The sequence below is a fragment of the Camelus bactrianus genome, chromosome 6 (assembly GCF_048773025.1).
Source record: "Camelus bactrianus isolate YW-2024 breed Bactrian camel chromosome 6, ASM4877302v1, whole genome shotgun sequence".
Taxonomy (NCBI): Eukaryota; Metazoa; Chordata; class Mammalia; order Artiodactyla; family Camelidae; genus Camelus; species Camelus bactrianus.
The window spans coordinates 5,528,521-5,552,164 of record NC_133544.1 but is presented as its reverse complement, the minus strand read 5'-3'; the positions used below and the strand labels follow the sequence as shown (position 1 = coordinate 5,552,164).

At 54.5% G+C, this 23,644-nt stretch overlaps 1 protein-coding gene across 4 annotated transcripts in view; it reads right to left on the bottom strand.

The window, feature by feature from the left end:
• Positions 1–23,644, bottom strand: part of BCL11B (BCL11 transcription factor B) — a 95,102-nt gene that overhangs the window by 35,925 nt on the left and 35,533 nt on the right. For 2 of the 4 annotated variants that reach the window (XM_074365059.1, XM_074365060.1), the window contains one exon: positions 18,340–18,555. The exons of the other annotated variants lie outside the window; for them this stretch is intronic. In XM_074365059.1, the coding sequence (XP_074221160.1) occupies positions 18,340–18,555 (216 nt within the window). The remainder of the gene's footprint in view (positions 1–18,339; positions 18,556–23,644) is intronic. 4 annotated transcript variants of the gene reach the window in all.

Sequence of the window (23,644 nt, the reverse complement as noted above, 5' to 3'; positions counted from 1 at the left end):
CTCAGGCAACTAAAATGCAAGCCACGGCTCTGGGGTGGAAACCCCTAGAGACCACAGAGACCATGTGACGGAACAAGCCAGGTCCCAAGCCAGGACCAGGTCAGTGCGAGGGCCTCCTCAGCCTGCAGAGTTGCCTGTGGCCCCTGGAACAAGCAGACAAGAGAAGTGGGCAGCCCCAGTCCCACGCTCACTCTCTGGGGCTCACGGTGAGCTCAACCAGGTCCTAGAGAACACAGGTCCCTGGGGGCCAGGCGGGCTGGGCCAGGGCAGCCAAGCCAGGGAAACACCTGGGAGGGAGAGGCTGGGGAAGAACTGCCAAGAGAGTAGCTCAGGTGACAGGTGAGAGCCCTGGGGTTGAACTGGCCAGCCAGGTCAACCATCCTCTCTGCCTCCAAGTCCATGACCTCAGGCCAAGGCTGACCTTCTCTGCAACACTGGGCAGTGCTGTCTGCCCCAAGAGGTGGGACTGGCTCGGGCACACGCCAGCCCTCAGCAGGACAGCCATCACCTTCACAACAGTCACACTTAAGCCCAGGCCTCCCACCTAACTAGCTAACTCCCCTCACTTGTCCAATGACCCAGAAAGACCCCTGAGGCCCCAGACATTCCCCTCAAGGGCTGAGGAAACAGTGCCAGGTGGTGTCTCATCTCCTACCATTCCCTCAGAGCAAAGTCGTGCCAGGACAGAAATGAAATTTCACCTTTTGGGCCAGTGTGATTGATTAGTAGTGGCTGCCTTGCTCTGCAACTTGAGGTGCCCAGGCCCAAAGGAAAGAGATGCTGTGATCGACTAGTGATGTCTGCTGTGGGTACCAGAGGGGGCCAGTAAGGCACACCTGCTATGTATGCACCTGACCCTAACACATCTCTGGACAACAGCATCCCGTTCCTTCAGGAATAAACAAATACAAACGTGACAAGGATTATAGAAAATAGGGGAGCTGGGACAGCTGGTCCAAAAGGATGGCCAAGACCAGGGAGGGGAGGAAGAAGAGTTGCCTAGAATTTCCATAAATCTCTGGGCTTTATCGGCAACAGTAAACACAGGGCTATGGGTTTTCTAGCCCATCTCGCCTGCGGAGGTGTTTACTACGAAGGTTTCCTCCAGGGAGAAATAACTGAGAATAGCTCTCTCTACTCAGCTAGCTACCTCCCTGGCTCCAGCCCCTTTGTTCTGGGTCTGGAACAGGCTCCCGAGGGAGCCCAAGCAGCTCACACCTGAGGACCAAGAAACCACCATCCTGAGGTTTGGGTTCATAGGGAGGTGCAGAGGGCCACTTGAAGAAAGAGGAGACACAGGTAGAGGAATCGGGAAGCCGACACAGGGCAGGGGCTCCCAACCCTCATCCAGGTGAGCACCACAGCCACGTGGAGCAGCTCACACTGGCCTAAGGGCCTTGGGCACCTAGCATGCAGGAGGACCCTGAGGCAGGGACCCAGCCTTCACCACCAGCCCCTCAGCTCAGCTGCACGCAGCCTGGGTCGCCGTGGAAAAGACACCTTCCCTCTACCGACGATAACCACTATCGTCACAGGGCAATCCGTGCAGGTCCCCTTGCTGGGGCCTTCCACGTGCCAGGCCCGAAGATAGCACCGGACACGCCCTAGAATGCAGGTAACGCCATCACCTCCATCCAGTGAGTGCGGAAACCCTGGCTCCAAGACAGAGGTGGAGGGCCACGGTCACCCAGTTGAGAAGGGGCAGAGCCAGGGAAAGCCCAGGCCTGGCGCCTCCCCGGCAGGGGTCCTTACCAGCCCAGCTCCGCCTCCAAAAACACCACTGGGCAGCCAGTGTGCACCAGGAGAGAAGGCGCCGGGGTTCTCGGGAGAGCCTGCAGTCACACGCAAGGGCATCACCTGGGTGCCTCACTTCCTCTTGGTCCTGTGCATGTGTCACTGTTCCCTGGACCCTTCACAAAGCATCAGAGCCGCTGGCCGCGGAGCCTGGTCCTCAGGATGGAGGGTGGAAGCACCGTCCACGCACACACGTGCACAGGCATCCATGCATGCCAACATATACACACAGGCATGCACACACAGGATCCACATATCCACTTACATGTGCGCGGGCACACGACACACGCCTCCTTCTGGATACTCAAGTCCATCGTCCTCACTCGCCAGGGAGACCTCCTTAACAGAAACGAGCCTGCTGCCGCGGGGTCCAAAGGCTCCGACGTGCTGGCCATCTCCCACCCAGGGGCTCTCTTCAGACTTTGCCCACCCTCTGGAGCCCCCCACCGTGGGTCCCTCCGTTCTAAACCGTTGTTTATTTTCTGGGAGATTTAGTGGGTAAACAAACTGCTTTTCCAGCTTGTGCTTCTCATGGTCCACGTGAGCTTTGTCTTCTTACTCATAAAGAGCGGAAATTTCAGCCTCAAAGAGGACAATGAACTTGAACCCCTGCCCATTCTTACTCTCCCTCTCCTATGTCCACCCAAAAGTGTGATGGTTCCAAACTCAGAAACCACACTCTGTATCAGAAGCCAAGCCAAGAGCTCTCTGCTGTCCTGGCCGCTGACTTCCCCTGGTTCCCTCACCCCCAACACCTTCTGTCTTTCTCAGACAGATCCCTGAGCACTTCTCTTCCCACCGGGGCAGCCACCTGAGCGGTGGGCGGGCTGAGGGATCTTGAAATAGAAGCAAGAGCAAAATGGAACCCTCAAAAGGCTAAATTTCCAAAAAATCAAGCGGTGCATCCAAAGCCAGAGAGATGCAGCTCCAGGTTGGTCCGATAGCGCATTTTCCAGAGCCTCAAGTTTCATATTTCTTCAATGTGCAAACCTGCATTTCCCCCGGCCAGCAGAGACCTCCCAGAGGACACGCCCCCCACTCCCTGCCCCTTACAAGCTGCATCTGGGGCCAAAGGTCAGCTTGCCGGGTGCCTAGGCTCACGGTGAGAGTGAGAGCGGTGGGTGTGGGAGACGACAGCTGACAGGGGCTGACCCCAGCCTCACCACACTCCCCAACCTCCCCAGCCCACCTTGGCTGCTCTTCCCCAAAGCAGGATGCATGGCCTTCAGGCCTTCAGACAAGAAGTCTCTGGGTCTCCCCCTCCCCTCTTCAGTGACAACTCCCTGCCTTGGTTTAGGACTTGGACGTCAGAGGCTTCTGGGAAAGATATGCCAAATCTAGAGACCAGTTTTCCTGGAGGGAGTAAAATCTAGCCTGTCTTCTGTACCCTCACCTGAGCAGGAAACCCACCAGGGAGAGGGGACCCTGGGACTCTGTGCCAGGGCCAGGCACAGAGTGGGGAGCCCACTCCAGCCCACTCCCATCTGCCCCCAGTGCACACGAGCAGACAGATATGGAGCCTTTTCCATACTGGACATCAATCACTCGCAGCGCTTAGATCCCCGATACCTCGCAGAGGGGTTCCGATTAGCCCGAGAACCGAGGCAGCCCCGGAGCGCCAAGCAGCATGGCCCTGCCACCCGCGACTTGCAGACATGAGGGGAGATAAAGGCCGTGGGCTTGCTCCCGTTCAGGGGCCGCGTGCAAAGCCCCGACTCTAATCAGATCGCACAGGGCTGCGATGCAAAGAGCCTGGCGGATTATTCAGCAATAAGGAATAGTTGAAAGGATTAACACGAATGCGATGTTTCCCTTCCAAAAATTCGAGGGACGCCGAAACGACTCTCGTCCGGGCTGGTATGGCTCATGTTTTAATTATGGAACTTAATTTTCACTTCTGAGGAATCTGGGCTTCGGGAAACATCGTCTAAGAAACACTCGTTTTACTCCACCGACAACCGTAAGTACTGCCACCCCGAAAGTAAGAATAAAGGTCCCCCAGCCTGTCCCTCGTCACCCAGAATCTACTACCAGCCACCATGTAGGTCCTCCACAGGCCTGGACATGGCACAAGGTCTCAGGGGAAAGGGCGGGGTCTGAGGTCACCCAGGCAGGTCCTGACTTGGTGTGGTTACCAGTCCTGTCCCCTCTCAGAGGCACTGCTCTGGCAACACCGCACAGGAGCCCCTGGCAAGGTGTGCTGTGTGGCCAGGACAACAGGCTGCCCTGCAGCACAAAGGACTCAAACGTATCTTCCTCCCAGTCCCCGCAGGCTCCGTGTGACGCAGCTCCCAGCGCCTCTTGAAGAGGGACAGTCTCAGCGTCCCAACCCCGCAGTATCCTCCTCCCAGGAGAGCTGGCTCCCAGGACACTGACTCCTCCCTCCTCCCGAGCCCAGTCCTCACACCCGTCAGGGGCCAATGGCTGGAACAACCTGTCCCCACCCACTAGCTGCATAATTAGTGGAGGTAAGAGCCCCTACCTCCATGATGAGACATCACGGAAGTTCCAGAAACGCCTGTCCGTCCCCAAACCCCTCCCTCCTGGCACAGTCCGTGTGCACACATCCACGTCCCTGCGCTGAGTCCCCACAGAGCCCCTGCCTCCCAGGGACTCCCCAGACCACCCCACTCCACTCCAGATTCCAATGAGCGTCGAGCTTTACATAAAAACTGAACCCAAGTTGAGCATCTGGGGTGCAGAGTTCTCGCATGCTGCAGTACCTGGCAAGCCACTGGTTTTCTGCCTCTTTACCTTCCCAGCTGCGTCTTCTTACCTACATGGCCCTCAACGGGTCCCCAGTGCCCACATGCTTCTAGCTGGTGGGTAGTTCCTGAAGGGGCACAGGGATCACAGGGACCAAGATGCAAGTGCTGGCTTGAGGCCACAGCACCCAAGTACCACCATCACACCACTGAAGAGCCCTGCAGGTGACAATTTCCCATCAAGCACGCCTGGAGAGTGGATGTTCCAAGATACCACCAACCCTCAGATGCTCATCGCCACATCCTGGCAGCTGTTACCTGGCCAGCCACAGCGGGAAGTCCCTTCTAAGTGCTGCACACCCTTCACAAAGGCTTCCACTGGACCCAACAGTGACCAGGACGGTGCCTCGCCACCCCCACCCCAACCCTGCAATGGAGAACAGACACCCAGGTGCCCTCCCCAACTCTCTCCCACCTCTGCTCCGGCCAAGGGAGAGGCACTCATTTATAAGTTGAAGATAATGTCACCCACCATTCATCCAAATGTGTCACTTACATCCCATTAGGCTGTAATTATTTTTTAATTAAAACTAAGAAAACTGGCATGCCTGTGCCGACTTTATGCATCTGTTATGGGTTAAAATAGCTTTTAAAAAATGTTTCGGAGACCGCAGTCTATTGTGGCCACGGCCCCTGCCAAAGAAAACGCAAGCTTGCTTATTTTCTCCGTGGGGCGCAACAGCGCCTGTGTGTGCCGGAACAGAATCGGCTGGCCGTGAAAAGAATTCTAAATAAAACACAAACATGGAATTTGGCAACGCCACAGAAGCAAGCTTAAGACTAATTCCAGCATGCGGACGGCTCTCACATAGTGAGTCTGGCTCTAGCATAAATGAAACCAGGCGCTGTAAAATACCAAGCAAGTTGGAGTTTCAACTTAAAGGGACAGAACGCTGCTGGTTCCAGGTATAAAAGCTTATTAAGCCGGCTCGCGCTGGCTCCATAAATCCATAGGTTATTAGCTGTTTGCTTTCAGCCAATCGCTCCTTAAAGAGGCGCATACGAAGAGCGAGAGAGCGAGAGAGCGAGAGAGAGAGAGAGAGAGAGAGAGAGAGAACAAATGAAAACCATCACTTTGCACTTGACGTTCAGCACAGCGGTTCTGGAAATACTGGGTTCATTATCTCAATTAGAGGAGAAAGGCTATCTGACGTCAAACGCACACAAACCCGGAAGGGAGGGGAAGACGACGGTGCGGTCGAGGGATGAAGGTAAGGATGCCCATCGGGTTGGAAGGAGGGAAACGGCCCCAGGAAAACCAGAGGCGTCAGGAGGCGGGACTCGGCCACAGAGGGAAAAGCCATGTGGACGCCTGAATACCTCCCGCCAGGGAAACAGCAGTGGTGAGGACTGTGGTTATACCAACAATAAAAATAGTACAGTAATCCCTGCTACTACTCCCCACCTTCCACAGAACTGCTGCGGCTGAAGGCGGGAGAGCACATCAGGGGAGGTTCTAAAGCCTAATCAAGCGGTTAAGGGTTCTGAAGGCAGACTACCTCAATTTCCTTATCTGTAAAATGGGGAGAATAGTGCCTTCCTCGCAGAGTTGGGGTGAGGGGTATTGAGGATGGAGCCCATCATAAGCGTTAAGCAAAGTGCCCCTGAACATAGCCGTTCACGCCCAAGGCTGGCGTCCCCCCGGCACAGCCCCCAGGACTGGCCCCATTTTCCAGCACTGAGAACTGCAGGCTCCCCGAGATCGGGGTGGGGCAGGGGACGGGGTCTCCCCCAGAAGGTAATGAGAAGGCGAATTCATCCCCAGAGGGTGACCTGCCCACAAAGGCCCCGGCGCCTTGGTGCTGAAACATGCTGGCACATGCTGCAGCCAGGGAGAACTGCAGAGTTCAGGGGGAAAAACAATCAGAAGTGTCTCCACCGTGAACACCCGGCACTGGACGCACGGTGGGCGGGGGGGGCGACGAGGGGGGCCCTGTTCTGTGCAGATAGTGCCCCCGCGCCAACCCCCACACACGTGCATGCACACACAAACTCACATGCACACATGCACATACATACACACATACAAACACATATAAACACACACACCCAGTCACCTACACTCACACATACATACAAATACACACACAAACACCTGCACATACATCCATATACACATAAGCACAGACGCACAAATATACACTTACATATTAATGCACAAACACACAGGCCCTTTCATTATAGGGTCGGTGCCAGGCCCAAGGACCCTGGCAGAGGCAATGGGAAAAATGAGGGAGAAAATTACATGAGGCAATATTTGGCTCCAAATGAAAAAGCCATGGAATGTTCTCCCTCCAGTCTTGGTTATTTCTTGCAGGTCCACTCAGCCCCATATCACAGGACGGTGGGGCGGGTCAGCCTTGCCCAGAGGGAACCCCTGACCCTCCTGGTCCCGGAGCTAAACCAGTGTCAGTCCTCCCAATGGACCAGGCGCGGCCACAGTCAGGCCACCCAAGGACTGTCCTCCCAGTCAAGACACCCACAACAAAACGGGGTCCAGGACCGGGCTCCTGACCCTCCGACCTGCCCGTCCCCACCCTGCTCCACGGGCCCCTGCAGCCTGACTTGGCGACATCACACCCCAGTGGACCGCTCTTCCTGAAAAGTGGCACAGCATCGTAGGAGATGCGGACTAAAAATATTCCTGGCTTCTCAGAGCCTGTTTACCAAAATAATTCTATTTTCTTAAAAAAATAGATTATAGGCAAGTCTGTGTCCAGCTATTTTTAGCTTCTCTTCAACTCTACTCATTTTTTCCTCATAATAATCACTGCAGACTTTTCTTTAAAGCCACCCCCTTCCCCCATCAATAACTGTGTTCTCACTTGGCACAGGGCAGGCCACACAACCTTCCATAATCTGTGAGGTCTGAGGGCTGGCCAGAGGGACAGCGTCTGAGAGTTGCCGAATTCCCAAGGAAAGGAACATGCGATCATCCCCGAGACCAGTCCAAGTTCAACCCATCATACATTTTGGGGATGCTCCACATGCGCCTGAAGCTGTCCTAGACCTCGGGAGTTCACAGAGGGCACCAAATTGGGGTTCCTTGCCCTGGAGGGGCTCACAATCCAGTGAGGGGTATGTCGTGGGTTGAATGGCAGCCCCCTTTAAAATGAAAGGTCCGTAATCAAACCCTTAGAACCTGTGACTGTGACCTTATTGGGGAAAAAGTTCACTGCAGACATTATTAAGTTCAGGATCTGAGATGACATCCTTCTGGATCATCTGGGTGGGCTCTCAATCCAGTGACAATTGTCCTTTTAATTTTAATTGTCCAGGAGAGAAGACAGACCCCAAGAAGGCAGCAACATGACCCTAGAGACAGAGATGGGAAGGATGTGGCCACAAGCCAAGGAACACCTGCAGCCACCAGAAGCTGGAAGAGGCCAGGAGCAGAGTCTCCCCTTCAGGAGGAGTGCAGCCCTGCTGACACCTTCCTTTTGGACTTGTGGCCTCCAGAAACTTTAGATAACCAATTTCTGCTGTTTGGGTCACAGCAAATGACCCAGCCTGTGGTCATTTGCTAAGGCAACCCAAGGTCACAAACACAGGGCAACAGAGAGAAATCATAGCACCACATGATTATCCTCACTACAGCCCCACGATGTCCCCTTTCACAAAAGACCCAAGGCCACCACATCCGCATGGCAGACCCAGGAAGTCGCCCTGTAGGTCGACTCAGGATGCCCCCTCTCCAACTGCTCCCAGCCCAGCCGGGGAAGCAAGGCTGGGCAATGACCCCCAGCAGACAGGAGAGGCTCAGAGAGGGGCAGCACGTTTCCCAGGACACCAGCCAGCTCTACCTTGCCCCCCGAGTGTCCCCACACTACTTACACACTCTTTCTGCTGAACCCAACCCAAATCAACACGTGGAAGACACAGCAGAAAGGAAAGTGAAAACTGCCCACTTGCAGAATTTTCTTCCCGCAACTTAAGCTAACAAAATGTTTAGCTGACTGCTGAAAACCAGCATCCTGGGAGACAGGGAAGCGTTCACAAGAGAACCGATGTCAGAGCCCCTCCAAGGAACAGTACCGAAGGCACCGACCTGTAACCATGGCCACATCACCGAGCCTGGAGTTGGCAGGGGCCAAGTCCATCCCAGGCTTTCAGGCTTATTAACCACATAACTTGGGCCAGTTGGTGTCCACATCCCTGAGACTCAGGGTCCTCATCTATAAACTCCAACGGTCAGGTAGGAGGTTGGAGAAACAGGGCCCCTTGAGCACTGCTGGTGGGAATGTAAAACAGTGCAGACACAGTGGGAGAGAGGCGGACGGTTCATCAATGAGTTAAATACAAAATCACCATGTGATCCAGCAGCTCCACCCTGGGAATTCACCCAAAAGGACTGAAGGCAGGTTCTCGAACCGGTATGCGTACACCCGTGTTCACAGCAGCATCGTCCCAGGAGCCCAACGGTGGAAACAACCACTGTCCACCACAGGATGAAAGGATGAAGTGTGGGCCCTCCATACGCTGTATATCACTCAAGCTTAAAACGGAAGGCAATCAGACACATACCGTAACATGGATGAACCTTGAGGACGTTATGCCGAGTGAAATAAGCCAGACACAAAAAAAGACCAGTCTTGCACGACTCACCTCCTATGAGATTGCCCACGTGGTCAAACTCATAGAGATAGGAGGCAGAATGGTGGTTGTGGGCTGGGGAGTTAGGGATTAACAGGGACAGTGTTTCCATTTGGGATGACAAAAAAGTTCTGGAGATGGATGGTGGTGACAGTAGCAGAACAATGTGAATGGACTTAAAGCCTCTAAAAATGATTAACGATGTCCTGTGTAGTTTACCATAATAAAAAAAAAATTCCAACACACATATCCTTACATCACTGTGAGAAAGAATTGGTGGGGAGCACACATAGAAGACGTGCACATAGTGGGCCCTCACGCGACGGGTCCTCCTGCTAGTAAATCAAGAATAATAAAACGAGGCGCTTGTTACTACAGTACAAGGAAGTCCGAGAAGCGGGGGCCTGCAGCAGAAAGGAGTGGTTAAACACAGCTCCAAGGCAGACTCAGGCGCCCGGGGACCTCGTCCCCCTAAGCCACTCCTCACCTCTTATTAACAAAGGCAGTAATTAAAAATGTCTGGATTTATGAAAAGATTCCAACTGCCCCTGTCTCTGCAGATAGGGGCTCCGTTTTTGCATTAACCTCCTTGGAGAAGCCCCGAGCCCTCTGATCCCTTCTGCTGAAATCATAAAACACGGGCGTTCTCATTACCCAGGGCTCAGGCCAGCCCCGAGCAGCTCCCTGATTCATTACCTCGCTCCTCTCCCTCACGCCTGCCAGGCAGAGGGCCCGCGGCTGGGCAGCCTGGGAACCAGAAAGCAAGGAGAGGAGCAGGCTGTGGCCCCCAGACCCAAGGAGACCTGGGCTCAAATCCCACCTCTGCCGTCTACCAGCCATGCGACTTCAGACAAGTCACGTCGCCTCTCTGGTCCCGGTCTCCTCGACGGTGAGCCACAGAACAGGTGACCTTCCTAAGGGAGAAGCTGCTGGAGAGCTTAAATGTCTGGGAAGGCCCCTGCAGAGAGTTTGATGCACAGTAGGGACACAGAAATGGTGACCTGGCCATGACCTGGCGGCCCCACTGCCAAGTGTCAGGACCCTGATGGGAGAGGAAATCGCAGTGGCTGCATCCTGCCACCCTGACCACACGCCGTGGGCACACGCCAAACCCCGAGGCACTCGGTTATTATTAGATAATGCCCAAAGAGCAGCGGAGGAGGGGTGGGAGGCTACAATTCCCCACAGGTATGATGCTGGCGGCAGAACCCCACACAGAGGGACCCCGGCCCGCCAAGGGTTTCTTCCCACTGCTTTCTGGATTAAATTGGCCAGCCCTGATTATGTTTGGATAAACTTTATTTCATGGTTTAGACTCTTTGGGTTTGATTGTGAAATATGTACATTTCACAGCCCCTCCGCCCCGCCCGGTCCTCCGGTTTGAAAAGTCAAGTACATTTTGTTCCCTCCGACAGAAAAAGCAACAAAGACCACCACCTCCAGCTGTAAGGACAACGAACGTCGGTTTCTCCTGAGCGCGGAGAAATTGCTTCTAGGGACCTGAGTACGAAGAGGAGGAGGTCACTAACGCAGCCTCTGCGTTCCTCCTGCTTGCTCGCCAGACACGAGCACGCCTTCCCCGGGTCTTCATCGCCCACCGGCACCTCCTGAGCACCGACAGGACCCGGCCCGCCAGGCACTGGGAAGACCCAGAGGGGGATATAAGTCGACCTGGTACAGGCTGGAGTGGGACTGGTTGCTGAGTCCATGACTCCCAACCAGACCCCAGAAATCCCGTATGAGGGTAAATGGGATGAGAAAGTCGTCCCACGTCCAGGCCTCTCCTTCAGTGTCAAAACATCCCCCTGGTGGTCAGTGTCCCCGTAAATCACTCACAAGTCAGACCCCTTGGGGGCCAGCCGGGGCTCTGGGAGGCTCATCGGGTCAGCGGGGCCCCTCCTGGCAGACGCCACACCCACATCTGTCACTGCCCCACGCCCCAGAAGAAGCCTGTCCCCACCGCCAGCCTCACCTCCTCCATCAGGAGAACTCAGTGGGGGCCCCCCAGCTCCCACAGCCAGGTGTTTCATTTCTTTAAGCAGAGAAAGGAATCATGGGACATGTCCCTCACATTCTCTGTGCACCCCCACCGCCGTGAGCTCCTCTAGGGCAGAGACCCCCCCAGGGAGCCCCTTTCTGGATCCCTGCATCGAGCCCAGATCAGGCACCACCAGCATGACCAGTGAATGAAGCAAGATACGGGGACCCTCCCAGGACCATGGCCTAATGTGGTCTGGTTTTCCATATTTCAACCGCCAAGCAGCCCAACGCGGAGCCGGAAGGGAGAGCTGAGAAGACAACTTCAGGGCCAGCCAGACCCAAGCTCCAATCTCAGTTCTGCTGCTTGTGTGTTGTGTGGCCCATGGCGTGTTGCTTGGCCTTTCGGTGCCCAGGTATCCTCATGAGCAATAAGAGGGCGGCTGCCTTTCCCTGCAGGTGTTAGGAGGATGGGTGCCTGAACGAGGGATTCAACACGGCTAGGACGGTGCTGGCAGATGGCGGCCCGTCTTAGAAGCAGTGATGGAGGGGGGCCTTCCTCCTCCGTCATTGACACTAAGGAGACTTCCCAGGCAGGAGACTTTCAGAGACAGCAACCAAGTCATCATTGTGTACACAGTACCCAGGGCTTCTCAACAGCCCAGCCTTCGCTCGCCTGCCCCTCGCTTCTCTTTGCCTCTGCTTCCCCATGTGCTGGCGATCAACTGTGGCCACTCAGGATGGAGGCCATTCAAGGGACCCTCCAGGGCAGGGATGAAGATCGGGTTCTTCTACTGTCCCCATTTCCCAGGTGAGGAAACTGAGGCCTGCAGAAAGGAAGTGGATAGACCACAGTCACCTATTCACACCCATGCACCTTGAGAACAAGGACCAAGCATGGTCCCCCCCGGAGCTACCCACAATGCCTGCTGCTCTTCCGCCAACAGATGTCCACAATGGCTTTTAATTTCAAGCCTTAATCCACACCATAGAAGAGATGCCTGAGAAGAGATGGGCAGCCAGTGATCAAAGCACAACCACAGGACATGTCACACCTAGGACCCATCACACGGAGGCATGTCCCAACTGCAGAGGGCAAAACGGGGGGTCCAAGAGGCCAAGGGCAGGGCTCCTCAAAGCAAAAAAGCTACCTGTTGCCAAATCTAACTGCCTGTTTCATGTGGCTTCAACAAGAGCATGAATTTCCTTTTCCCGTTTTCAACGTGAAGTCTAGAGGGGCGGTGTAGGCTAGTGCGCAAGGCCTGAGGGACGCAGAGCGAGCCAGCTCCGGCGGCCTCTTCCGCACTCTCTCCCTCAGTGTCCCCATCTAGATGATAAAAAGGAAGGGCAAGGTGATCGGTCAGGACCCCCGATCCCAGCCCGTTCAACAGCAACGCGAGGCTTCAGGCCATCTGAGGCAGGCACACTTCTGGACCGTCCCATCCATGCAGAGGGCGCCCCGCCTCCTCTGCCGCTTTCAGACTCCCTTTCAAGCTGCAGGCCGTGGCCGCCCTGCTCCGAGATCTCTGATGTCGGTGGCCAGGGCTGGTTCTTCACATCCACTAACTGCTTTAGAGCACTGCATCCAGTGCTGCATTAAAAATTAATTACACATGCTATTTTATTGCCAGTGCATAATGTAATGAGCACCAGCTGTGCTAAACAGCCAAACTCCTTTTTAAGACAGCTATTAAAAAAAAAAAAAAAAAAGAAAAGAAAAGAAAAGAAAGAAAGAAAAAGGAACTGCACTTCCAAATGCCTCTCCTGTCAGAGCAGAAAAACAGCAACATCTTGTGCAGATTTGAACAGAATTCTTTGATTTAGCTCTGCCTTCGGAACGTCTGAAGGGCCGGCTGGGAGAGTGAAGCCAAGTCTGACGAGGCGGCAGTGGTCTCCGCGCTGGGACACGGCTGGGACCCCCTTTTATCTAAGGACAGTCACGCAGGTAGGTGCCCCTGCCCCCCACGGAGCAGCTCTGAACTCCTTCTGGTCTCCCCTCGCCATCCCCAGTTCATCTGGTGCCCGGGGGTGCCAGAAGAGCTGTGACTTTACAGCTCCCTCGGACAGAGGACTTCTCTGGAGCCCACCCAAGCCCTGCTGCCCTCGGCCACGTCCTCCAGCCTGGAGAGGCAGCTTCCTCTGTCCTGGGGGCCTTGCAGCCTCCGGGGCTTCTCCTGGTCTTCCTCCAATGACAGGAGGAAGTGTCTGGGTTCTGAAGGCAGGAGGTCAAGGGCAGCCTCTGCAGCGGTGTGATCCCGAGAAACCGGCAGACACCAGAGTAGACTCCAGGAACCGCCGACAGGCTGAACATGCTAGACTGCCAGCCCCTTCAGTGATGGAGACATCAGTGCAGGGCATACAGATGACTCTTTAAATTTTTAATAACTCCCCTGAGAGCCTTTCTCCAAAGTGAGCCAACCCTCATTGCCCCTGGGACCTGGTGAGTCCAGAAAGACCCCACCACAAACGCGACTGTGCAAAGAGAATGGAGAATGTCAGGGGCGTGCCTGGAACCTTCCCTGATGGGAGTGCTTCTGTCCGCACACGCTCACCCACACTCACTTCTCCTCTCCGTCACCCCATACTCACCCCTCCCTCCAAGGTCTCCATGGAGGCCCCCGTGCCCAGCCGGGGCGCCTCTGCACCCCCTGCGCCCGAATGGAGGTGGTGCGCCAGCGGGGGCCTGGCAGCGCAGTCATCTCAGTCCACATCACCCTTTGGCTGCCCACTGATCCTCCGGTGTTAATCAAACCCAGTCCAAAATGAAACTACAGCCTGCTTCTTGTTCTGCTACGAAATGTGCAAAGCACAGACCATATCATTAACATAAAACTTCCAGAAATAAGGCCACTTTCCAGACAGACTGTATTAATTGCATCAAGCTTCCACAGCTAGGGTGGCCTAATCCACAGCATCTCATTGGAAGGCTCTGGTTATAACAACCAACACAAAATGAACACTGGGATATAATTGAAGGAGGAGAAAACGACAAGATTCCACTGTTAAACCCTACTATTTACTTACAGGTATTCTTTTATCTTTACTGTCCCTTTAACCCATGCCAAGAAACCCCAGACTAGTTAAATAACACAGCAAGCACAATTTCAGTAGAAAAGTAAATTGAATTTAACTTTACAAGATTGCCCTGTGATTTCAGCATATACTAATGACTGCAACCGACTCCTTCTATTAAATCCAAACATTTCCACTTTCCTGAGCCGGGATCTTGTGTGTTCTTGCTTGAGACCTTGAACTTCACCAAGCACATGTATTAATCATTGTGACTGATGACCATTTGCGGCTTTTAAATATGCAATGAAGTTTCTAGGTTCCTCTTCCACCTCCCAATGCTGAGAGTACATGATCTGAGCCAGCCAAGAGGCTAAATGCCTTTAAGAATAGAAAGTGGGGATCCAGCTTGAAGCAGGAGTCCACAAGGCGCTGGGCAGGTAAGGATGTGAGGTTGTGATACCCATCCTGCTCCCGCATAAATCAGAACATCTGGAAGGCTCGCTCAGCAAGAGGCATTGTTCCCAGCACCAAGTGTGTATGACCTCATTCAATCCTCAGAACAATCCTTCAATTACCCTCATTTTACCCCCAGTTGGTGGGGCAACTGAGGACGAGGCTGGAAATGACTTGTCCGAGGTCACACAGCCCTACAGGGAAAAGCAGCCTTCACTCTGCATTCTGGTACTCTGCCTCCCCATCACGAAAACCTCAGAACAGGGAAGCGTTCAGGGGTTCCAAAGACCGATGGTTTTCAAACTGTTCTCTGAATGCCCCACCCCTGCCCTGGGAACCCTAGCCAAGTCCTGTACCCAGATATCCACAGCATCTCAGTAATCGAAACTCATCGATGTGATCTGTTTTAGAGGTCAGTAGGAGGAGCCTGGTATTTAAATATTACATGTGTACCATATATACGTGTGTGTGTGTGCATATTACATATGTACCATATGTACACCTGTGTGTATATGTGTATATTTATTTTTATAGAAGGGGAGACGGGTCCAGACAAGGGAAATGACTTATTCAAGGTCACTGGCCACATGGGGTAAGAGCCAGGACCACAGCCCCACCCCAGCCTTTTGACTCCATCAGTACCTCGGAGACATTCCTACATGGAATTTCTCAGGGAAGGAACTTCAGTTTCCAGGAACATCCAGACCCAAAGCCCCTCACTCTTTCAAAAGAGTCAAAAAAAAAAAAAAAAGTAAAGGGGACTCCCCAGACCTTCCTTCCTACTGTGACCGTTAGAAGGAGATCTGGGGTCGGGGTCCTGGGAGCCGGTGTTTGGGATACTGCCATCCGGAAAGGAACACAAACACCCTTTCCTGTGTGGTCTTCTTCCCCATAAAATCGCATCCTTCTATAAGTAACCTCGAATGCGTTCCCCAGCATGCAATTAACCTGTGTGAAACACGGTTACACTGGGGTTTTCCAGATTAATTTGAAAAGATAGGTTCAGTGCACCCTGATCCAAAAAGGGACAAAACAAAGTACGGACAGCAGCCGCTTTCCATCTTTACAGAGGACTGCTTCTTCCTAACGGGTTACTGGGAATTTAATGACTCCATTCCAACTACTAATTAAATAGGCACTAAAAACACTTAAGCAAACAGCCCAGTGCCAGGGACAGAAGCCACAAAGGGACAAAAACCACTGGAATAGGATATTTCAGGTACCGAAATTGATCTGAAAATATGATGGCGCAACCTGGCGGAGTCTAATTCCTGCGACCCAACGAGGACGAGATCAGTGCTAGGAATCCAGGCAGAGTATCGGAGGCCAAGAGCTGGCCCCCAAGGAGGCAAGGAGGAGAGGTGCCCAGGACCCCAGAGACAGACACTGCCCTGCCGTGCTCCCCTCCCCGGCGCTGCTGGCAAGCGTAGGGGCTGCTCACGGGTGCTGAGCCCTCGTGGCATCAAGGTCTAAAATCCAAGGAGGACTCTAAGTTGGGTGAGCCAACGCCAAGGATGAAGCAGGTGGAGGATGAGCAGTCCGCCACCACACGCCACCTCTGTTCTTCCATCCCCTTCGAAGCATCCTCCCTGCGGGTCCCCATTCCCACTCCACCACCCCCACCCCCTCCCACCAGACTGCAAGCCACAGGAGGGCAGGGACCTGCCGTGCTTGACTGCACTGTGGTTTGCACAGAGCCTGTAAACTCGGTGCCCAAGAAACAGTGTTGAGTGGAGCAATGAATGAACAAACGAACGAATACACGAATGTGAATTGTGAGACTTCACATCTCTGAGCCTCATTTTCTCATCTGTAAAGGAGGGACAGTAAACCTACCTCCTAAGGTGGCTATGAAGATTAAACTCAAGATTGCACACAAAATGCGTAGCACAAAGCAGCACACAGTAGGCCCTCAATCCACAGTTTCAACAAGGAAGCCGGTGGCACCATGGCTGAGAGTGACTGTGTGAGCACCTCCCCTGGATGTAGGCAGAGGCACGTGGCTCAGCGGGAAGAGGGCTGGCCTTGTCAGGAGGCATCCTGACCACAAATCCCAGGTTCCACAACGCGGGCCCAGCCACTCACCCTCCCCGAGCCTTTGCTTGGCCATCTGTAAAATGGGGACGTCACAGCTCTCGCTCAGCACCATGGCTTCTAAGCAGAGCCGGAGCCCTGAGAGGGTTAAGCAAAGTCCCAGGCACTCTACTGCCAGGGAGATCATGTTCCTGCACCACAGACTGAGTCCGGTCATAAACACTCAGGCTGATCTTTGATAGTGCGGCCCCCAGAGTAGCGGCTGAGGGCTGCAGCACTGATTACAGGAAGCCATGAGGGCAGGGCAGCCACCCAGATGGAGCAGGCACCCCGCGCTCAGCAAGCAGGGATCACAGCACAGACCTGCAGAGCTGGGACGGGGGCCTCAGTCACCCTGGGCCCCAGGGCAGCCCGAGTCATGGAGCTGGCTTCTTCGGGTGATTGAGTCTTTGCTTTGTGCATTCAAGACATAAGCCCAGTGCCTACGACGTCACCCTGTTATAGCAAGGGGTGCTGAAAGCAGCAGGGCACTCCGCCAGCAGGAAGGCTCAGGGAGCTCTTGATCCTGAGCTGAGCTGCCTGTGGCCCTCTGCAGAGCTGTGGCTCCAGTGGGGGCCACCCCCTGGGACAGCTTCAATGAAAAGTAAAACCTGCCTCATAAAAATCGTTTTTCTTTCACAACCGAGGTCGAGAAAAAGCCTGCAACGTGCATGGTGACAAAGCAGGGACAAACAGAACCTCCCCTGGCTATGCACCCACCCTCTGCTTTCCTGGCCCCTGCTCCCCCGCCTGGAAACCAGACCGCGGGGTGCTCTCCACACCCCCAGTGTCCATATTAACATCCCGGCTCCTGTGGCCTCAGTGTTTTCTGCCTCAGTCCCTGCCAAGACTCCAGGCAGGAGAGGCTGGGATGCAAGGTCCCCGCCTGCACATTCCAGGGACCCCAGGCTGGAACAAGAGTTTGGGTTTTGCCTGGGGAGACAGAAGGGATGTAAGGGAGACCAACAGGTGGTGCCTCCGCACTGCCCTGCCCGCCCATCTGTGTAATGGGCAACCACACCGACCTGGAGCCGGGCACACCACAGATGCTCAGCACCACCCCCTGCCCCTCCCCCACATGCTCCCCCACAAAGCTTCACTCCCTCCCAGAGCCGATGCTAAAAACCTCCTTCAGAGAGACCTTTTTTTCCTCAAAGTTAATGGGCAACACATTCTCGCAAAAGAAACTCAGCATTTTGGACGGCTCCAGTGATGTACACAGAAACCAAGGAATCCATTCTAGCTGTGCTTTGGGGGTGGGGGGTGATGGCTGGGGCGGGGGAGGAGGGTGGCAGTGGCGAGGGCAGAAGAAAACCTCAGATGTTAAGCGTTATCCAATTAAACTTTAGCTAAACAGCCCAAAGAGATGAAATTGGGAGGTTGGGGGAATGCATTCTGAGAGGAGACTCTCAGAGGGGGTGGGGGCCTGGGGAAGGCCTCCTGACCAACGGGGACCAGGGCACAGACGGGGACCAGGGCACCAGCGCACAGTTCTGCTGACATTCTTCACCACTTCCCCGGCATCTCCCCAAAATGCCTTCTGGGGTACAGGTCGCACATTTCCCCGGGGTCCCCACCTTGCCCAGCCCGCCTGGGAGAGGCAGCTGCTGGCTCAGCCCAGGGCGTACCCGCCATCCCCAGGAGCCCGCCCCCCACCGCGGCCGTAGGTTACCTGACAACTGACACTGGCATCCAAAGGGAGCCTCCGTCTGACCCTCACCCTGAGTCCCGTCACCCGAGACAGGGCGCGCGCTGCAGCACGGCAGGGGGAAGCAGGGCGGCAGAGCGCCCAGGGCGCGCAGCGGAGAAGTGATCACGGATGTGTGAGGGTGGGAGGAGGAGGCAGCTATGGGGGCCACCGCTGGCAGCTGGGCAGGCCTGCACGGCCCTGGAGAAAAAACAATAGAAAAGGCTGGTCAGTCGGGCCCTGGACGGGGTGAGGGCTTCAGGGTGCGGAACTGGGGCCCGGGGCAGAGGGCTGCAGACCACCCTTCCGGGGTGGGAGGCCCAGGGTGCCAGCCCGCTGGGGAAGGCAGCAGGACTGAGGCAGGATCAGGGGTCAGGGAAGTGGGTGGGGGCTGAGGGGGTCCTATGTCCACAGCTGCCAGATGGGACTGTCTCGGGACCAGACTCCCAACCCAGGGTTGCCTAATACACAGGGCTGGAGCAAACAGGGGCTGTCAGGTCTCCCAGGGTGCAGGCTTCTGGAGTGTTCTGGAGCAGACTCCATTTGGGGATTTATTCCCCCAAATCTAGGCCACCCCCCTCTGGAAGAGCCAGGAAGTTCTGAGCCACCACCGGTTGCTCAGATGGGCTGCTCGTACAGGCCTTGGATACCTCCAGTCCACTTCCCGGCGCCTGGGTACTGCTTAGCCTCCAGCCTGGGGAACCATCAGCTGGTGCCTCTCCCAGCCCACAGTCCTCCTCCGCAACCAACACCTTCACCCAACATCCAAGCCCCAAGTGCTTTAAGAAGGCTTTGAAGCCCCCTCCACCCCAGAAAGCCGTGGCACTGCCCAGCAACCGTCTTCACACCTCCCCCAGTCTGACAGCCAAGACGCAGAGCCAGGGGCCTGCCTGTCTCCGCCTAGCCCCACAGCTCGCCTGGGCTCCCCGGCAAGGCCTGCGTTTGATTTGGCCGTTTATCTTAAATGGCTAAGAGACCACCAGGGCAAAACATTTGTGTGAAGCCCTTGCCAAAACCACAAGTGAAGAAGCCCAAATTCCCTGGGTAAATAATTGAGCGGGGAAGCATCAGAGAGACTAAAGGAAAACATCAACAAGATGATGGGCAGCTGGGCCCCGGGTTGGCTCTGCCAGGGACGCTCCCCTAGCACCCCTCACCTCTGCCCCACGGTGCTCAGTGCCCCACGCAGGTCTGCGGGGGCAGGGATTGCCCACTCCAGGGCCCCTATGAGCGAGTCCCCCATCCAGAAGAGCCACAGGGCCCTGCAAGCCAGCAGCCTGTGTCACTCTTCATCTTGAGTGAGCTTCCTAGCATGCCCTCGGGGGTGGGGTTCAGCAGACCCATTGCACAGACCAGGAAACTGATGACGTGACCACAGAAAACTGCAGACACCAGCAGCCAGCTGCACCAACACCCTGGCTGGCTGCTTGGCTCCAGAACCAGGGCTCTTTCTCTGGGCCCGTCTGTCCAAAACGGCTGTGATCCAGGACCAGGGGCCTCAGTGCATTTGAGGACGCCTACACTTGTCCGGCCAAGAGACCGAGGCTAACACCACTGCCGCCTCGGCCCCTCTGGGCCAAGGAAGATCTGGTACCAGGCTAGGCTCAGCCCGGGGTGATTCTGCGCCTGCAACAGCCCCGGAAGATGTGGCCAAGACCCCGTGCACAGTTCCAGCCACAGATGCTGATCGGAAGGCTGTGCCCCAGATTTAGTACAGGCTCTCAAGAGAGGTCAGCATCTGCAACCAGCGTCGCCCGCCTCCTCCCGGAAGCCTGCCCTGGCTGCTTCTTGCCTGAAACTCCCCAGCACTGAACTCGGCATGTTGTACCCTGTCTGTCACATTGGCCCTGCCCTAAGACCACAGAAGCTCTGGGTCGTCGTGAGTGTGACAGTGGCTCACGCACCCACTACAACGAGCGGGGCACGGTTTACCACCAACACCCCATCAACAGGGAAGACCTCCCCCTGCTCCACAGGGGAGAAACTGAGGCTCGGGGAGGTCTGGGCTTGAACCCAGTTTTATCTCCAAAGCCTGGATATGCCCTGCCTCCCCCTGAGGCTGGGGCTGGGGTGGAGTGATTAGGGCACCCAGAATCCGGAGAGGAAGGGCTGAGAGGGGTGGGAGGCAGTCCTTGGGCTGAGTTGGGACATCAGAGGTCGCAAAAAACAACTCCGGGCCCCCTGGTTCTGGGCAAGACCACAGCACTGCCACCACCATTTAGCATGGCGGAGAAAACCAGCAGGGGCGCCCAGGTAACTGCTGTCCCAAGCCGGAAGAGAGTAGACGCTACGTGTCCACAATTGGGAGAAAGGACCAAAGAGGAGGCCAGCCTCATCCCTCTCTTGCTTCATGAGGCCAGAGGCTAAAAGCAGTCATTCCCCAACCCTGGTAGGGGTGGGGGCACTTCCAGACAGTCTCCTTAGAATTCTGGTCTCAGTGCAGTCCACATGCTCTGGGGGCCAGCTCAGTGGATGCGGGGATGGGACAGCAAGGTTGGGGGGCTTCTGATCCTAAGCTGCCAGAGAAGGACCCCCAGGGTACTCTCAGAGGACCCTCTGCCCTGGAGGATGTTCCCCTCCCCGTCCCACCCTGAGCAGCTTAAACCAAAACCCTGCCCAAAGGCGGAACTCCAAACACCCTCTCCTGAAGCTGCAGAAGCCAAAGGTGATGACAGGAGCCACCTATTGTACGATTACAGGAAACGTCCAGAACAGCAAATCCATGGAGACAGAAGGCAGACGGGTGGCTGCCAGGGGTGGGAGGAGTGAGGGCTAATGGGTACAGGGTTTCTTTGGGGGGTGATAGAAATGTTCTGGCATTAGACAGAGGTGATGGCTGTTCAGCACTGTGAACATACCCAAAGCTACTGACTGCGCACCTTAAAATGGTGAATTTTACATGATGCGAATCGAATCTCAATTTTTTTTTAAGTTCAACATGAAGACTGTCTCTGGCCGCAGCACCTGTCCCAGGCTACCTCCCAGCCTTCCAGGCGGCTGCCCTGAAAAGCGCACAGCCAGAGAATCCAGAACACACTGGAGACCACGCACCTCAGCACGGGTGGAGGAAGCCCGGGGCACAGAGGCTACACTGCCTGAGAGCGAGGCCTGGGTCCGTACCCTTCTCTGGCATCTCCTGGCCGCGTGACCTGGAGTAAGTCACTTTCTCAGAGCCTCTCTTTTAAAGGAAAGTCAGGACATGCCCGGCCAAGCCAGGTTTCTAGTAAACACTCAATAAACCAACCGTCAGTATCATTCATTTATTTTTCACCTTGGAACTTTCCCTGCTCCCTATGGGCCCTCCTCACAGCACGGCAAGGAAAGCCCCCTGCAAAGCCCTGCAAGGCACTCCTTTAAAACAAACAAACAAACAAACAAAACTCTTTCGAGGTCTAGGCCGGCTGCCCTCTGGAGCTGGAACAGACGCACGTGCACAAGGTACGTGGCGAGGGACGCCAAGACGCCATCTCAGCTTTATGCGAGATCCAGGTGGCTTAAAATAAAACCTCAGCCGGCTCAATTCCTTATCACGGAAGTTCACTTCCATTAAAGGAAAAAGAAAGAAACAATGGCTGTACGTATATATCATCATCCCTTTTACGCCCAGCAGCCTTCCTATCGGACAGGTATCAGGACCACCCCCCGCCCCCCACAAACAAGGAAACTGAAGCTCTTTGCCCAAGACCACAAAGCTCACAGGGGTGACAGTCTCTCTCTCTAGGCATTTCATACAAAGAGCTACAAAATGTCCAACAATAAGACCCCTTTCCTAAGCTCCAAATCCCAGTGATTTTGAATGCCCCTGTTCCTCTGGGGTCTGTAACCCGTCTCCCTCCCGGAGAGGCCCTGCAGATGGTCCAGCCGCACTCCTCACACATGCGCACTACTCCGCAAACACGCCCACACCGACGACCGGCGTGCAGACACAAAAAACTCCCTGGAAAAGCCCCAGCCTGGTTTCCAGGGGAAGGCGAGACTTTCCCAATGCCGCATCCTCGGTGTCCCCTCCCACATGGGAGGGTTACAGATTCCTAGCTAGCAGAGGAGTTCTGGAATACACTGTGCAGGAGATGTATATATTTCTCCCTACTGCTGCCTCTCAATTGATACATTTTTTTCAGCCAAGAACTCCTACTGATAGTGCAAAAATGAGTCATAGATCAGGGAGGGAGACAGACAGGGAGCGAGTGCATGTGAGTGAGGGCCACTGGCAAGGAAACCTGACAGTCCCTGCGCCCCCTCCCCCCATGCCAAGACATTAATTCTCACAAGTCGGAGAAAATTACTATGCATGAATGCAAAAAGCATGATCAGGAGTAATTAACATGGCTTCATATGCAAATTTTATTAATGCAGAAGTACAAAGTCATTATGCAAATGAGACTTACGTCAACTCTCTTGACAAATATTCATCTCTGAGGCTCAAGTTTCTCCCTTTTTATTTATTTATTTAATTTCCTCCCCACCCCCTCCTTTTTTTCCTCTTTTTTTTTTTGCAGGTGGGGGCAGGTAGCACTGGTGGCTGCTTTGGCGGCAGCAAACCACGAGGACTGTTTGATAAGTTTGCAAAGTTGTTTTTCAACCAGAGAAATTTATTCTTGCTTTATTGATTTTTTTTTGTGGGGGGGATGGTTGTTGGCAGGTACGAGACAGCTCATAGGAGAAGAGGAAAAATAAAAAAATAAAAATAAAAAAGCTCTGGGCAGCAGGCAGCCAATCAAAACGCCAGAGCCTGTAATGAGGGCGATTGATGGCTGTTTGGCTTTTACTGCAGGGTAATGAACTAGACTCCAGTCTGAGGAGGGGGGAAATATGAATATTCATGAGACTGTGCTCCTGCCTTTGATGATTAAAGAAATTTTTAATATTCAAATAAGCACTTGCCAAGTGATTAACAAAGAACATGCACGCAGAAATATGGAAATGGGAGCCGGGAAAGATTTGAGTGGGGAACAGACTACAGGAAAGGCAGCCCCAAATTTCATAAACAAGATAGGCAGATAACCCAATTCGCATGCAGGCAAATAAAAACATTTCTTTGGGATCGTTTAACTATTTTGCCAGCTACTTTGTCTTAAGGATGATAAAAATTCTATGTATTAAGGGGGAGGGGGTAGCAAGGAGAGAGAGAGAGAAATACATGAAGTCAAATGCTCAGCTCACATTTAAGAATCATTACCCTGATCCTAGCCCACCTCCCCCCACCCCGATGGGAACTCAGGACTCTTTCCCGTTTGCTAGAGAGAAGATGGAGGGAAGGCAGCTGAGACTTGAACCTCCAGCGCTGCAG